At 33.9% G+C, this 11,940-nt stretch overlaps 1 protein-coding gene across 1 annotated transcript; it reads right to left on the bottom strand.

The window, feature by feature from the left end:
* Positions 1-3,670: 3,670 nt before the first annotated feature.
* Positions 3,671-6,203, bottom strand: LOC147402002 (putative indole-3-pyruvate monooxygenase YUCCA8). The gene is made up of 3 exons (XM_086441597.1): positions 5,383-6,203; positions 4,692-5,063; positions 3,671-4,111 (listed from the first exon to the last, which is right to left on the bottom strand). Exons 1-3 carry the CDS (start codon positions 6,040-6,042, stop codon positions 3,896-3,898), a joined length of 1,248 nt encoding a protein of 415 aa, XP_086297723.1. The 5' UTR covers positions 6,043-6,203; the 3' UTR covers positions 3,671-3,895.
* Positions 6,204-11,940: the final 5,737 nt, after the last annotated feature.

Raw genomic sequence — 11,940 nt, 5'->3', positions numbered from 1 at the left:
GGAAGGAGAGGATTTTTGTGGAGGGCAGGGTTTGGAGGATTCAGCTATAAGCTTTGAAAGCGTGTGGGTGCCATCCATATATTTCTTAGAAATTTAAGGCAACATTTCTAAGTGGAAGAGGACAATATTAGGTCAAAATGTCAGCCTGATTGTACGTTAAGCCTAGAAAAGCTATTATATTTAAATTTGATAGCTTATATTGTGACACACTAACTATTGCCATAACAGACCAAACAATGAAGAGGGAGGTGATCAAGGAAGAAATTGAAGGTTTATAGTTTGTTCCGTCTCTCTCTCTCTCTCTCTCTCTCTCTCTGGGTATATAGGGGTGAGTGGGTGCATGAGAATAAATGGTAGGGCAAATAGAACGGCCCTTATTTATAGAGTCATGATGAATGCACACGGTTGGGTACATTGTTGATGTGGTAAGAGCATAGAATCATAGATTTTTTCCATCGGGATACACAAGAGAAAGATATGTGATTCTGTACCCTTATCACGTCAACCGCAGACCCAACCACATACCAAAACCGTGTGCATTTATCGTTATTCTTATTTATATTATGAACATCACAAGGCGTACTAGATAATTCAGCTGAGCTTTCAAAGACTCAGTTAAGATTTTCAACATTTTAGGCATCACGTGGGACAAAACAATATGATTGGGAAATTTATATTAGGGGTGGCAATGGATAATTGAAAATTCGAATATTATCCAAAAGTTTCTTGGATATCGAATATCAGATTTGGATAGTTTTATATATTCGAATCCTTATCAGATACGGATTAGGATATTAACATTTTGAATCCGATAATATCTGATTCGAGATAGTATATAATATATATTATTTAATTCATTCATTATACAAATAGTATAATATATAATAGGTTTTTTTTTAATAATGAAAAATCAGTTGGATAAGGAAATATTGTGGTAGTGTGTGTGTGTGTGTGTGTATGTGTGTGTGTGTGTGTGTGTGTGTGTGTGTGTGTTTGTACAAATTATTCGAATTCTAATTGGATATTATCCGATCGGATTCGAATTCAGACAAAGTTTTAAAACATACATCGGATTCGAATTCGAATTCGGATATCAGATAAAAAATTCGGATTCAGATTCAAATATTGTTGTATCCGAATTGATAAGCATCCGTTGACAGCCCTAATTTACATAGATTCTCCTTTTGACTCCCCCTAGTCATCTCCATCAGTGACAAGTTTTAAAATCATACATGATTGGTGTATTATACAAAGAAGTTGATGTGGAAATATAAACTCTTCAATCATATAAGGAACATGGATTATATGTTTGATGGTGTGTGAATCTCACTTATAGTAAACTACTGTTGTTATAGTCTTTATCTGCAATATTCTCACAGCTCAGTTGATAAAACAACTGGAAGGAATAACTAGTGGTTTTCTATGATAGATTTGAGGTCTATCCTCCTAAATTGGCAGTACCACCACCCCTTATGATTGCTGTGGCCCTCTAAGCGAATGATCTGGACCGTTTAATTTAAAGACCATCTCTTGATGAAACTCTAATGGCTAAAAAACTTCATGTTCGGCTATTGAACTGTACGGATCAGTGAATTGGAGGATCCCTTGTTTGGGTATTCGGGGCTAAGTTTCTTTTGAGGGTGACCCGCTAACAACACGTCACAACCTCACATGTTCTTACTGGAGGGAAACCATGTCCCATTTGATGTAATATCACTCGCACGCAGACTTATTTTTATAAGAGTGAGGCTGGCATGATTACCTTAGTAAAATTTCAAATCTTACACTGCGTGAAAACTAGAAAATTTGACAAGAAAATTCAACGGGTTAGGGTCATGAATTTAAGAAATCGAATTTTGACAGTCCAGGGCTTCTGTAATTCTTTATATTCCCCAGATTGGACGGCTTAGAACCGTCAAAATTTTCCCATCCTCCATTAATTTGATGGTTCAACCTGTTGACAACAAAAAATTCGACACTGATTCGACCTCTTGTCCATCAAATTTTATGAAAGTCGACGGCCTTAGACCATCGAATATTGGCTTTTTCATGTTCTGGTAATAAGGGTCACGGGCCCTTGTGGACTGCTATGTTAGCTTTTTTACCAATTTGCCTCGAACAACTCAAACATCCTTGATGAAGGCCCTTCCCTCCTCACAAACACAAAGAGGCACAAGTGTGGTACTTTCCAAATACCCTCGGACATTCAAGTTGTAGAGAATAACAAATAAAACTCTTTCTCACAAGAACTCTCCAAAAAGGTCCAAATGTACTCTCCCTCAAGATCTCTCTCCCTATTAATAGATTCTCCTCTTTCCTTAGTTGCCCATTCTAATACATCATCCATTCTTCTTATTCGTAAGGATTTTGATTAATCTCCTTCTAAATCCTTTGGGTGGTTAAATGAAAGATCCTATAAAACAAGAAACTATCTCTTTAAGTTGTAATTGATGTGATCAATCTCTCCTTGAAGTTCAAGATATTTTCCCAAAGCAAAACTCAAATACAACATGACAACTTGTCCTGTTATGCCACTCAGGTATGCACATCCTTATTGAAGAATAGTAGAAACTCTGCTTACTCAGTCAAACTATGACGAATGAAGTTGTTGAGTTTCACAAGTCCCAGAGGTCTAGGTGGTGTCGGATCAACTCGATCTTCAAGTCATTCTTAGATCAAGTAGGGTCTAGATTTAACTCTATATTTTCCCTATACAATATCCTTGTAACATTCAATCATGTTTTTAGATGCCACAAGTAGGGTTAGTAAGGAAAAACGTCTTGACTAATTTAGTCAAGAATTTTTTAATTTTTTTGTTTTCATAATGAGAGAAGGGCCTATTCTTGATCCAAGTTTATATCATAATAAAAAATGACAATTATCTTTGTTGGATGCCACAAATTTATATCAATTTATATAATAAAGAGAGGTCGTGATTTAATCTTTTGGTGAGTATTGGTGAATTTTTTTTCACTTTATTACTTTTTCTCTTATTTTTTAAGCATACCTTTCCAACTTTATTTCCTTTCACCATCTATTGTCCTTTCTAAGAATAATACCCCTTACAACTTTCATATATTGTTTTTCTTCATCTCCTCCCCTTTCTAATAATACTTGTCAAACTTTATTATTTTTATTATTCTACCCCCTTTAATCCCAATGGAGATACCCATGTCATTAGGCACAATCAAACTCTAGTTACTTTTTAAAAGAATAATGATAATTTGACACCCTTCCCCCAAATTTTCTTCATGTGGCTGTGCATAGAATCACAGATTTTTTTTTCTTGGGATACACAATTGCGCATATTTATGGGGATGTGTAGTTGTGTATTCCAAGAAAAAAAACTATGGTTCTGTACACAACCACACAGGAAGAGTTTTTTTTTTAATCAAAGTTTGAAAATAGATGACTAGTGAACTCTCAAATTTTAAATGTGTTGATCAAAAGATAAAAGGGTTTTGCTGAATTTTTATGATTTTGTGCTCCATATCTGCACGTGGCATCCAATTGTGTTTGTGTGTACGGTGCTACATGAAATTATATGAGAGAGAGAGAGAGAGAGAGGGAGAGAGGGGTACTCATTTGAATTTAACTTGATATTTTATTGAACTCTTATATAAAAATTTCTACAAACAAATTAACTCGTGTCATATTCTTCTAAAATAACAAAAGATAAAGTTCTCAATTATTTATTTATTTATTTGGAGAGGGCCGATGTCTATGTGCCATATTTTCTCTTCCTTATTTTTGCTTTGGGCAGCACCTACCAACCAGCTTGGACGTGACAGTAGTTAAATATAATCACTTTTATTGAGATTCGAAAATGTAATCTGGGGAGCACACCTAATCAGTCTGGATCAGTTGTGAATTGCTAACTATACACAATTCATGGTCAGAATTGAGAAATACATCTGCGCTGGTAAGGTGAGGATGGATGTGTTTCTTCTTTCCAAACTTCGCCAATGTCTTGTGCTATTTTCATTGCATCTGAAGAAGCACCAGAGAGCCCTTTCATTGCGAACCCAACTGCATAAAGACCTTCTTTTCCTTTCCATCCATTTGGGAATGGATCCCTTGGAAATCCTTTCTTGGTGAAGAACTCAGTTTCCTGCGTAACCAAACACCCCAAAACAGATTTAGCCATCTTATTCTACATTTCTATTTTTATTTTTTTTTCAATTTTTTGAAAAAGAAAATGTATGGAAAAGAGACTAAAATCATAACAGAAACTTCCAAGACTGTTTCTTTTCTTTTTCTCTTTCTTTCTTCGAAAAAGGGAAAAGAGAAGTAAACAGTGTATTCGATTTTTTTAAGGTAAAAAAAAAACGAATCTAATTAATCACTCAGTTTCTAATATTTTGTTTTGAATTTTTAGAAAAATGTAAAAAATTAAATCACACTAGAAGTTTCTTTCCATTATTTTCTTAAAAGACAAAGGGATGTATCCATTTTCTCAAGAAAGGTCATGAAGAAAAAAGACACAAATCCATCCAACCAGCTCTTTAGTTTTTGACTTCTTCTGAGATCATAGGTATAGGTATCAAAATCAAGTTAAAAATAAATGAAATCTAAGAGAAACCCAATTTCCAAATATGTCAATTTAAAAAAAAAAAAAAGATTAATAAATAAATAAATAAATAAATAAATAAATAAATAAAGAAGCTTAAGTAGAAGACCTCCCCCCTCACCTGAAGCCAAGAAGGAACATTGCTGCGATACCCAGTTGCGAAAACAACCGAATCAACCCCACGAAATTCGCCATTAACAAGCTCTACTCCATCTCTTGAGAACCTCTTGATTCCAGGAACCACCTTAATCTTACCACATTTGATCTTCTCAAATGCACCCATGTCCAATACAGGTGTTTTTCCTTGCTTGTTTTTGAGCTGAAGAGGACCCATTGATGGTCGTTTTATGCCATATTTCTCAATGTTTCCTAGCACCAACCAGGCAATCATCAATAATAGTTTATCTATTAGCTGAAGTGGTAACCATTTCATTATCGTAGTAGCCAATTCAATTGTCGATTTCCCAAAAACTTCCCTTGGCAACACATGAACCTGTGGATTGAACCATCATTAATTCATACGGTTATAACCCAAAAATTGTAAAATGTTTATAAAGTTAAGCATATAAGCTTGAACAAGAGTATTACTTAGTAGTATTAATATTATAATCCATGGTTTAAAGTTTTGTACCGTCTAAGAATTTTTCAGAATGTTTTCAAATGTCTCGATTTGAATTTTCTGACAATTGACATATTACCTTGAGACGAGATTTATATTTTATTATAATTAGTAAAGCATTTAAAAAACTTATAAAATTAAATGTGCTTGAACAAGAGTAGTAATTAAAGAGTACTCTTATGGAATGACTCACCGAGCTTCGAACAACCATGGATGGGATGGCATTGTGGTTACAAAGATCAAGGCAAACTTCCATCCCGGAATTTCCACAGCCAACTACTAGTACTTGCTTTCCTTGATAACCCTCACCTGATTTATAGTCACAAGCGTGCATAACACCCCCCTGGAACTCCGATAAACCTTCAATATCGGGCACCACACCCTCGGCATTCTCCCCCGTTGCCACCACAAGCCATCGACAAATGTACTCCACTTCATCGCTTCCACCACTAGTTGATATAGTCTTGACACGCCACAACGCGCTAGCCTTGTCGTACTTAGCTGATTTCACACATTCGTTGAATCGTGGGTTGATTTCAAATTTCTTTGCATACAATTCAAGATAATTGATGAATTGGTTCTTGGTTGGGTACTCGGGATAATCCGCTGGGAATGGGACTATAGGGAGTTGGCAGAATTTCTTGGGGAGATGAAGCTTGAGACGGTCGTAGGTGCGTTTTTGCCATAGAGAGGCAATGCAATCGGCGCGCTCAAGGACTACAAAGGGTACACCTTGTTCCTTGAGACAAGCACCAACGGCTAGCCCGGATGGGCCAGCGCCTACAATGACCGGACCATTAACCCACACGCATCGGTTTGACAATAAGTCTTCTTGATCAGGTTTTTGAAACATTTTTTCAATAAATGTTAGTAGGTGATTTTAAGCAATAATGTATGTGTCCTTGAAGATTAAAGAGAGGGAGAAGCAGAGAAATCAAAGAGGATTGAGTGAGTTGTTTGTGTTTGAATTGAATAAACTGGTTTTAAGGAAAGTAGAGCTGTTGAGAAGAGAAGGCAATGTGATTTGAAGTAAAGGAGGGAGGGAGTTGAAGACGTATAAATAAGTCGAGGAACTAACGAAGATTAAGGTCCTTCGCAAATGATGAGAGGAAGTCTAACTGGCAGACTTATTCTTCTATCAATTTTGGAACAATAATAAATTTTTTTTTTTTTTTATTATATCAAAAGATTGAAGGGTGTTTTATTTATTTATTTTTAGAATATTCCTTTTTTTCTTTTTCTTTTTTTGTTATTATAAACATAAATAAATAAATAAATAAATAAAATAGATCTCCACCATCTCATCTTTACGGCCCCCAGATTCCTACGACCCTAGCAAATGATTTTTGGTCTAAAAAATTTATAAATAATTTTGAGCTTTATAGTACCTAAATAGAGAAACTATTTTCATTTTCTTCATCAAATCCCAATATTGGTTGGCATGTGGGCCCAGGATCCAGCGGCTCATGATCAACAGAAATTATAAAATATAATTTAGATATAAAAAAAAAACCAAACTTATAATTATTTACAAAAATTGGTTGAAATCATGAATGATCTAGATCATTGAACGTGTGCAATCAATATGGTCATCATAGTCAAATCCTATCATAGTCGGGAAGGTGCATCGAACATGATGAGCATGAGATGTAAATAACCATGCAAGAGGAGAAATGTTAGACAGCGACATAAGAAAGCGACACCTCATATCTGACTCTGGAAGTAGCTTGAAGAAGGTTGGTTAGCCGCGCTGGCCCTCAAAACTTTAAGAGCCCCTCGTTAATGGGAGGAGAAAAAACGAAAGGGCGAGTTCCGTTGACTTACGAAAAAATAATAAATCTTGAACGTTTAAAAAACGCATTTATTTCATTGAAACGTATCCCAAGGATAAGCCTCACGGTTGGATTGTTGAGTTACATTTCTAAAGTCAACCGTATTTTGAGCCCAAAAAAAATGTCTGTTTCATTGAACACCACGTGACAGAAGAAGGTGTCGACGAGTATAGAGCAATGCACCCAAAAGGGAGGTCACGTTGGGATTGACACTTGGGAGAGACTACAGAGGGCGTATTTTAGGTCCACAAAGGCTAGAAGCCCATTCTGTCAACTATCTGGCACACCACACGCTGCCATGTGATAGACGACACGGCCTCTCTAGAATGAACAATATTCAACTCTCATTCCTACTCTATAGTCTATATTCTTCCAATCTAATTAAAACCTTCTAGTTATAACTTCGGTGGGGTTTAAGGGATGATGTATCCAAATCAATCCATACCCATTTGACCAGGATTGGATCATGACATGAGATCCACTTTTAACATGGGTCAAGGGATTTAACTCTATGTTACCTAGTTCCCGGTTCGCTTGGTTTGAATTCTAGTTCATGATTCACCACTTCAAAATGAATTTGGTTGGTAGAGGTTGGTAGGGATATTTGTTTTTCGGTTCACTAGTTTTGAATCACTTGCGCGTACGCATATGATCCAAGCATGCAAATTACAAATACAACTATAATGTTTAAATGTAACATTCTATGAGTTAAACATAAAAAATTTCAAATTTGCTTCTCTTTTATACGTATACAAGAGGAAGAAGGAACGTGAAGAGGCATAATTGAATTTCTTTGAAAAATACATTGTATCTTCAAAATTTGGTTAGCTGAATCTAATAAAAATTCATTGAACTAGAATGATTGGGTTTTGCAAATTGGTTAATGCAGATTCATTCTATTCCATGGACCAAGTATGAACCATATCGTGATCTTGCTCATTTGCTTCTCTTTTATACACACACACAAGAAGAAAAAGGAAGATGAAGAGTGATAATCAAATTCTCTGAAAAATAAGTTATATCTTCATTATTTGTTTAGTCAAACTTAAGAAAAAAAAATCATTGAACTAGATGACAGGGTTTTGCAAATTGGATAATATAGGTTCATTTTACTCTAAGAACCCTGTGTACAACCCCATTTTTATCTAGGTCGAGTTCAAGAGCACCAAAAACCTTTCGAGAAAGGATTTAACCCAAAGTAATTTTCAAGAAGATTCAAAAACTCCATTTTCCCACAACCACAAAGCCTGAAGGTCATTTCCAGGATTCTGGATTTAAGCCTAATCGTATATCAACCTTGATCAAGTTTATTTTTGGCCTAGCCAAGGGTGACCCATGATCAGGAGTTAGTTTTGCCTAATCCAAAGGTGACCCACGACCATGCATAATTTTTGTTTAGGCTTTGATTCACTCAAGGTCAATTCTATTACAAACCTATGTGTGTTTAAATTTTGTTAGGGATTATTACCCTTTAATCCCTTTTCCTTAATGACTTTTCCCTCAAGAAAATCCTTCCACTTTACTCTTTTTTCCATCTTCTAACTCTTCAATAATCCTATAACTTTGGTCTTCTTGTAAATTTATCTATTCTTCCAACAAAGACCTTTGGTCAAATTGGTCCTCACATGAGTGTAATTACTACCTTAACCCATCTTGTTAGAACTAAATATAGATAGATTATCCTTATATCCCCCAAGTATATTCTCAATCCTAGAAGGTTTTTTGTAATTAGACTAATGGTTTGTAACAATTTTACCAACCCATAGAATTCTCTAGAACTTGTGAGCAAAGCCATTCTTAACCCTAGGTTATTAGTGATTCAATTGGGCTAGATGACTTTAATGTCAAAAATCTCAATCCATATTTACATATCATCTAACATAGTTTTCAAAGTCAATGACCTAAGACCTTTCTACCATCCTCAAAGAATTATTTAGAAACTATGGCCTTTTACTATCCTATCATCTTGATCATCATGTTTGATTAGATTTATAGGTGAGTGAAGAACCATGTGAACCTTATGATTTAGGACAAGTTTATCCTCAAGGATCTCCTAAAATCCTATAAATAGAACTCTCATCCAAGGCAAATGAGAGAAGAAGTTCAAGTGATTCAAAATTCTATCCAATTTTTTTCTCAAAGCCCTCTAGCCTACCCAAACTCTGTCCAAATTCCTTCCCAAACACCTAAGAAGCTTTAGCCAAGAATAAGAAGAAGAAGAGACCAAGGTGGAGTATAGCTTAATTTTTTGATTTTTCTATGTAACTCCCCTTATAAACCTCTCTCTTCTATCTATTCCCTCTCTTTACCTTTAAGATTACTTTGTGTTTGGTGATGTAGATCTTTATTTTCTTTAGTTTGAGGCATGGAGGTAAGAGTAAAACCTCTTAAAGATAATCTCTTCCTATAAGTCTCCAATAAGTTCTCGCGAGCATTAGAATAATTATTTATTTACTTTCTAGCAAGTTTTAAATTTCTAGATTAGTTTTTTATTTTTTTTTTTTACAAACTTTAAATTCTTAGATTAGTTGTTCTTTACTTTTCTTGTAAGTTTAAATTTGTAGAATAAAGATTTTCATTTTTCTTTCTTAATGGCGTAAGAACTAGAGAGTAATCCTTTCTTAGAGGTAATCTTCATTTTCTAAGTCCATTATATGCATATATTATGTGCATACAAATCACAATATTTTCTCTAAAATAACTAGTGTTAAATATGAGGAGATCTACCTACTTCTCTAAGCTAATAAAAAACAATCTCAAAATGGACACAACTCATGCATAAGGTTCTCAGTCTTTCCTAGGTGGGGTCTAACTCATGGACACCTCCCAAGTGAGTACATAACCCTCAAAAAAGCCTTATGATCCAAGATAGTGAAATTCTTGTGGATTCCCACCAAAATTCTAGACTCATAAAAAATTCCAGTTAGCAATATTTCTATTATAGCTTACTCATTAGTTTAGTTTCTTAATTTTTTAAAATTAGATTATAATTTTGTTACCTCTTAATTTTCTCTATAACTGTCTTTATTTTAAAAATCCAAAAAAGATTTTATAATCTTCACCTATGGTCATATATTGGTAAACTATCTTAGGATGAAAGGGTCAAGGTGCCTAACACTTTCCTTATTTCTCAATCGAATCTCCTTACCTTAGATTTCTAGATGGACAATTTCTCTTTATCATTTGGATATGTGAGTTACTACAAGCCAAAAAATAGATTTTAAATAAACTTTTATAGTGTCTATTCACACTTTAATTGAATGTGACGACTCTTAAACTCGTGTGGATGAGCTCAAATCTGACTCGAATAACTTTGCAAACAAAAAATAATTTACTTGTTTTCTTTTAGTTTTATTTACAAATTTAAAAATTCAAAATAATCTTAAAACTATCAAAAATCTATATTTTCAATTTATGAGGAAAAATCTAGAATTTGTATCAAAACAATAATTTTCAAAATAAAATATAGATATATTTAAGGCCAATAATACTAAAAAATTATTTTCTCATTTATTGCATAATTTTACATCATTTTATTCAAGTGTGTAGAAAATAAAGATGCAAAAAATACACAAGTCAAAAAATAAATTTAAAAAAAAAAAAAAAAAAAACTTTTATAGTATCCATTCATACTTTAATTGAATAGCGGGCTCAAACCTGTGTAGATGAGTTCAAACTCTTCAAAAGTTTCGATGCCCATGTATCTACAAACCTAATGTGAACCATACCACGATCTGACTTACTTCATATTAGTTCACGGTTTAGTATAAGAACAAATCTGGTAACATAGTCAATTTGACTCGATTTTGGGTCAAGTTTGGATTTTTTTTGTTAAGTGATCATTCCATATTTTTTGTTCCCGAATGGATACTTATTGTCGGACATTTCTTGAAAAAACCCTACTTCTCAATATTTATGACACATTAGTTTGATCAATATTTTTTTTCTCACATGCCTCAAACTCTACCTTAATTAGGATATTTTCCAAAGACACTTCAATTACCGGAATAACTAAATTATTTCTCAAGAAAAACTTCAATATCTTAAAGGGACGAACTAGTTGCACACCACCCATTACAAATTGCAGTCCATCACTTAAAAAATCCCCTTTATACTCCGTTTAGATGATTACACTCCAACAATAATAATAAAAAAGTTGCACTCCTGTTCTATATAATTTTTTCTTCTTTCTCAACTATGCCACTACAAAAATGGCATTTTTTTGCGACGGAATGTTAACTGCGTTTTCTAAACATCGCCTCTAATTGTTGACCAACAACGGCGTTTTTGATTAAAGCGCTGGAAATACAATAGAAATAACGGCGTTTCTATAAAAACGCCGTTAATTAATTCGATGAATTTTTAAATACATTACAAATGATTTAACGGCGGTTAATAAGTGTCGTTAATACATAGGAAACAACGGCAATTTTTATATAAAACCCGGGAATACAATAGAAATAACGACGTTTCTATAAAAACGCTGTTAATTAACTTAATGAATTTTTAAATGCATCACAAATGATTTAACGGCAGTTAATAAGTGCCGTTAATACATAAGAAACAACGGCAGTTTTTATATAAAAGCGGGGAATACAATAGAAATAACGGCGTTTATGTAGAAAAACCATTAATAAATTTAATAGAAATAACAGCGGTTATTATGTGCCGTTAATACATAAGGAACAACGGCAGTTTCTATATAACCGCTGGGGATACCATACAAATAATGGCATTTCTATAAAAATACCATTAGTATGTGCCACTAATACACATGAAACAACGGCATTGTTTATTAAACCACTGGTAATACCATACGAATAACAGTGTATTTATAAAAACGTCGTTAATTAATTCGATTAATTTTTAATGCATGAAAATGATATAACGTCGATTATTATGTGCCGCCAATACACATG

Source organism: Akebia trifoliata, chromosome 5 (genome assembly GCF_017979445.1).
Source record: "Akebia trifoliata isolate Shusen 1 chromosome 5, ASM1797944v1, whole genome shotgun sequence".
NCBI classification, from domain to species: Eukaryota; Viridiplantae; Streptophyta; class Magnoliopsida; order Ranunculales; family Lardizabalaceae; genus Akebia; species Akebia trifoliata.
The sequence above is the reverse complement of the archived record's forward strand: the minus strand, read 5'-3'. Positions and strand labels throughout refer to the sequence as shown.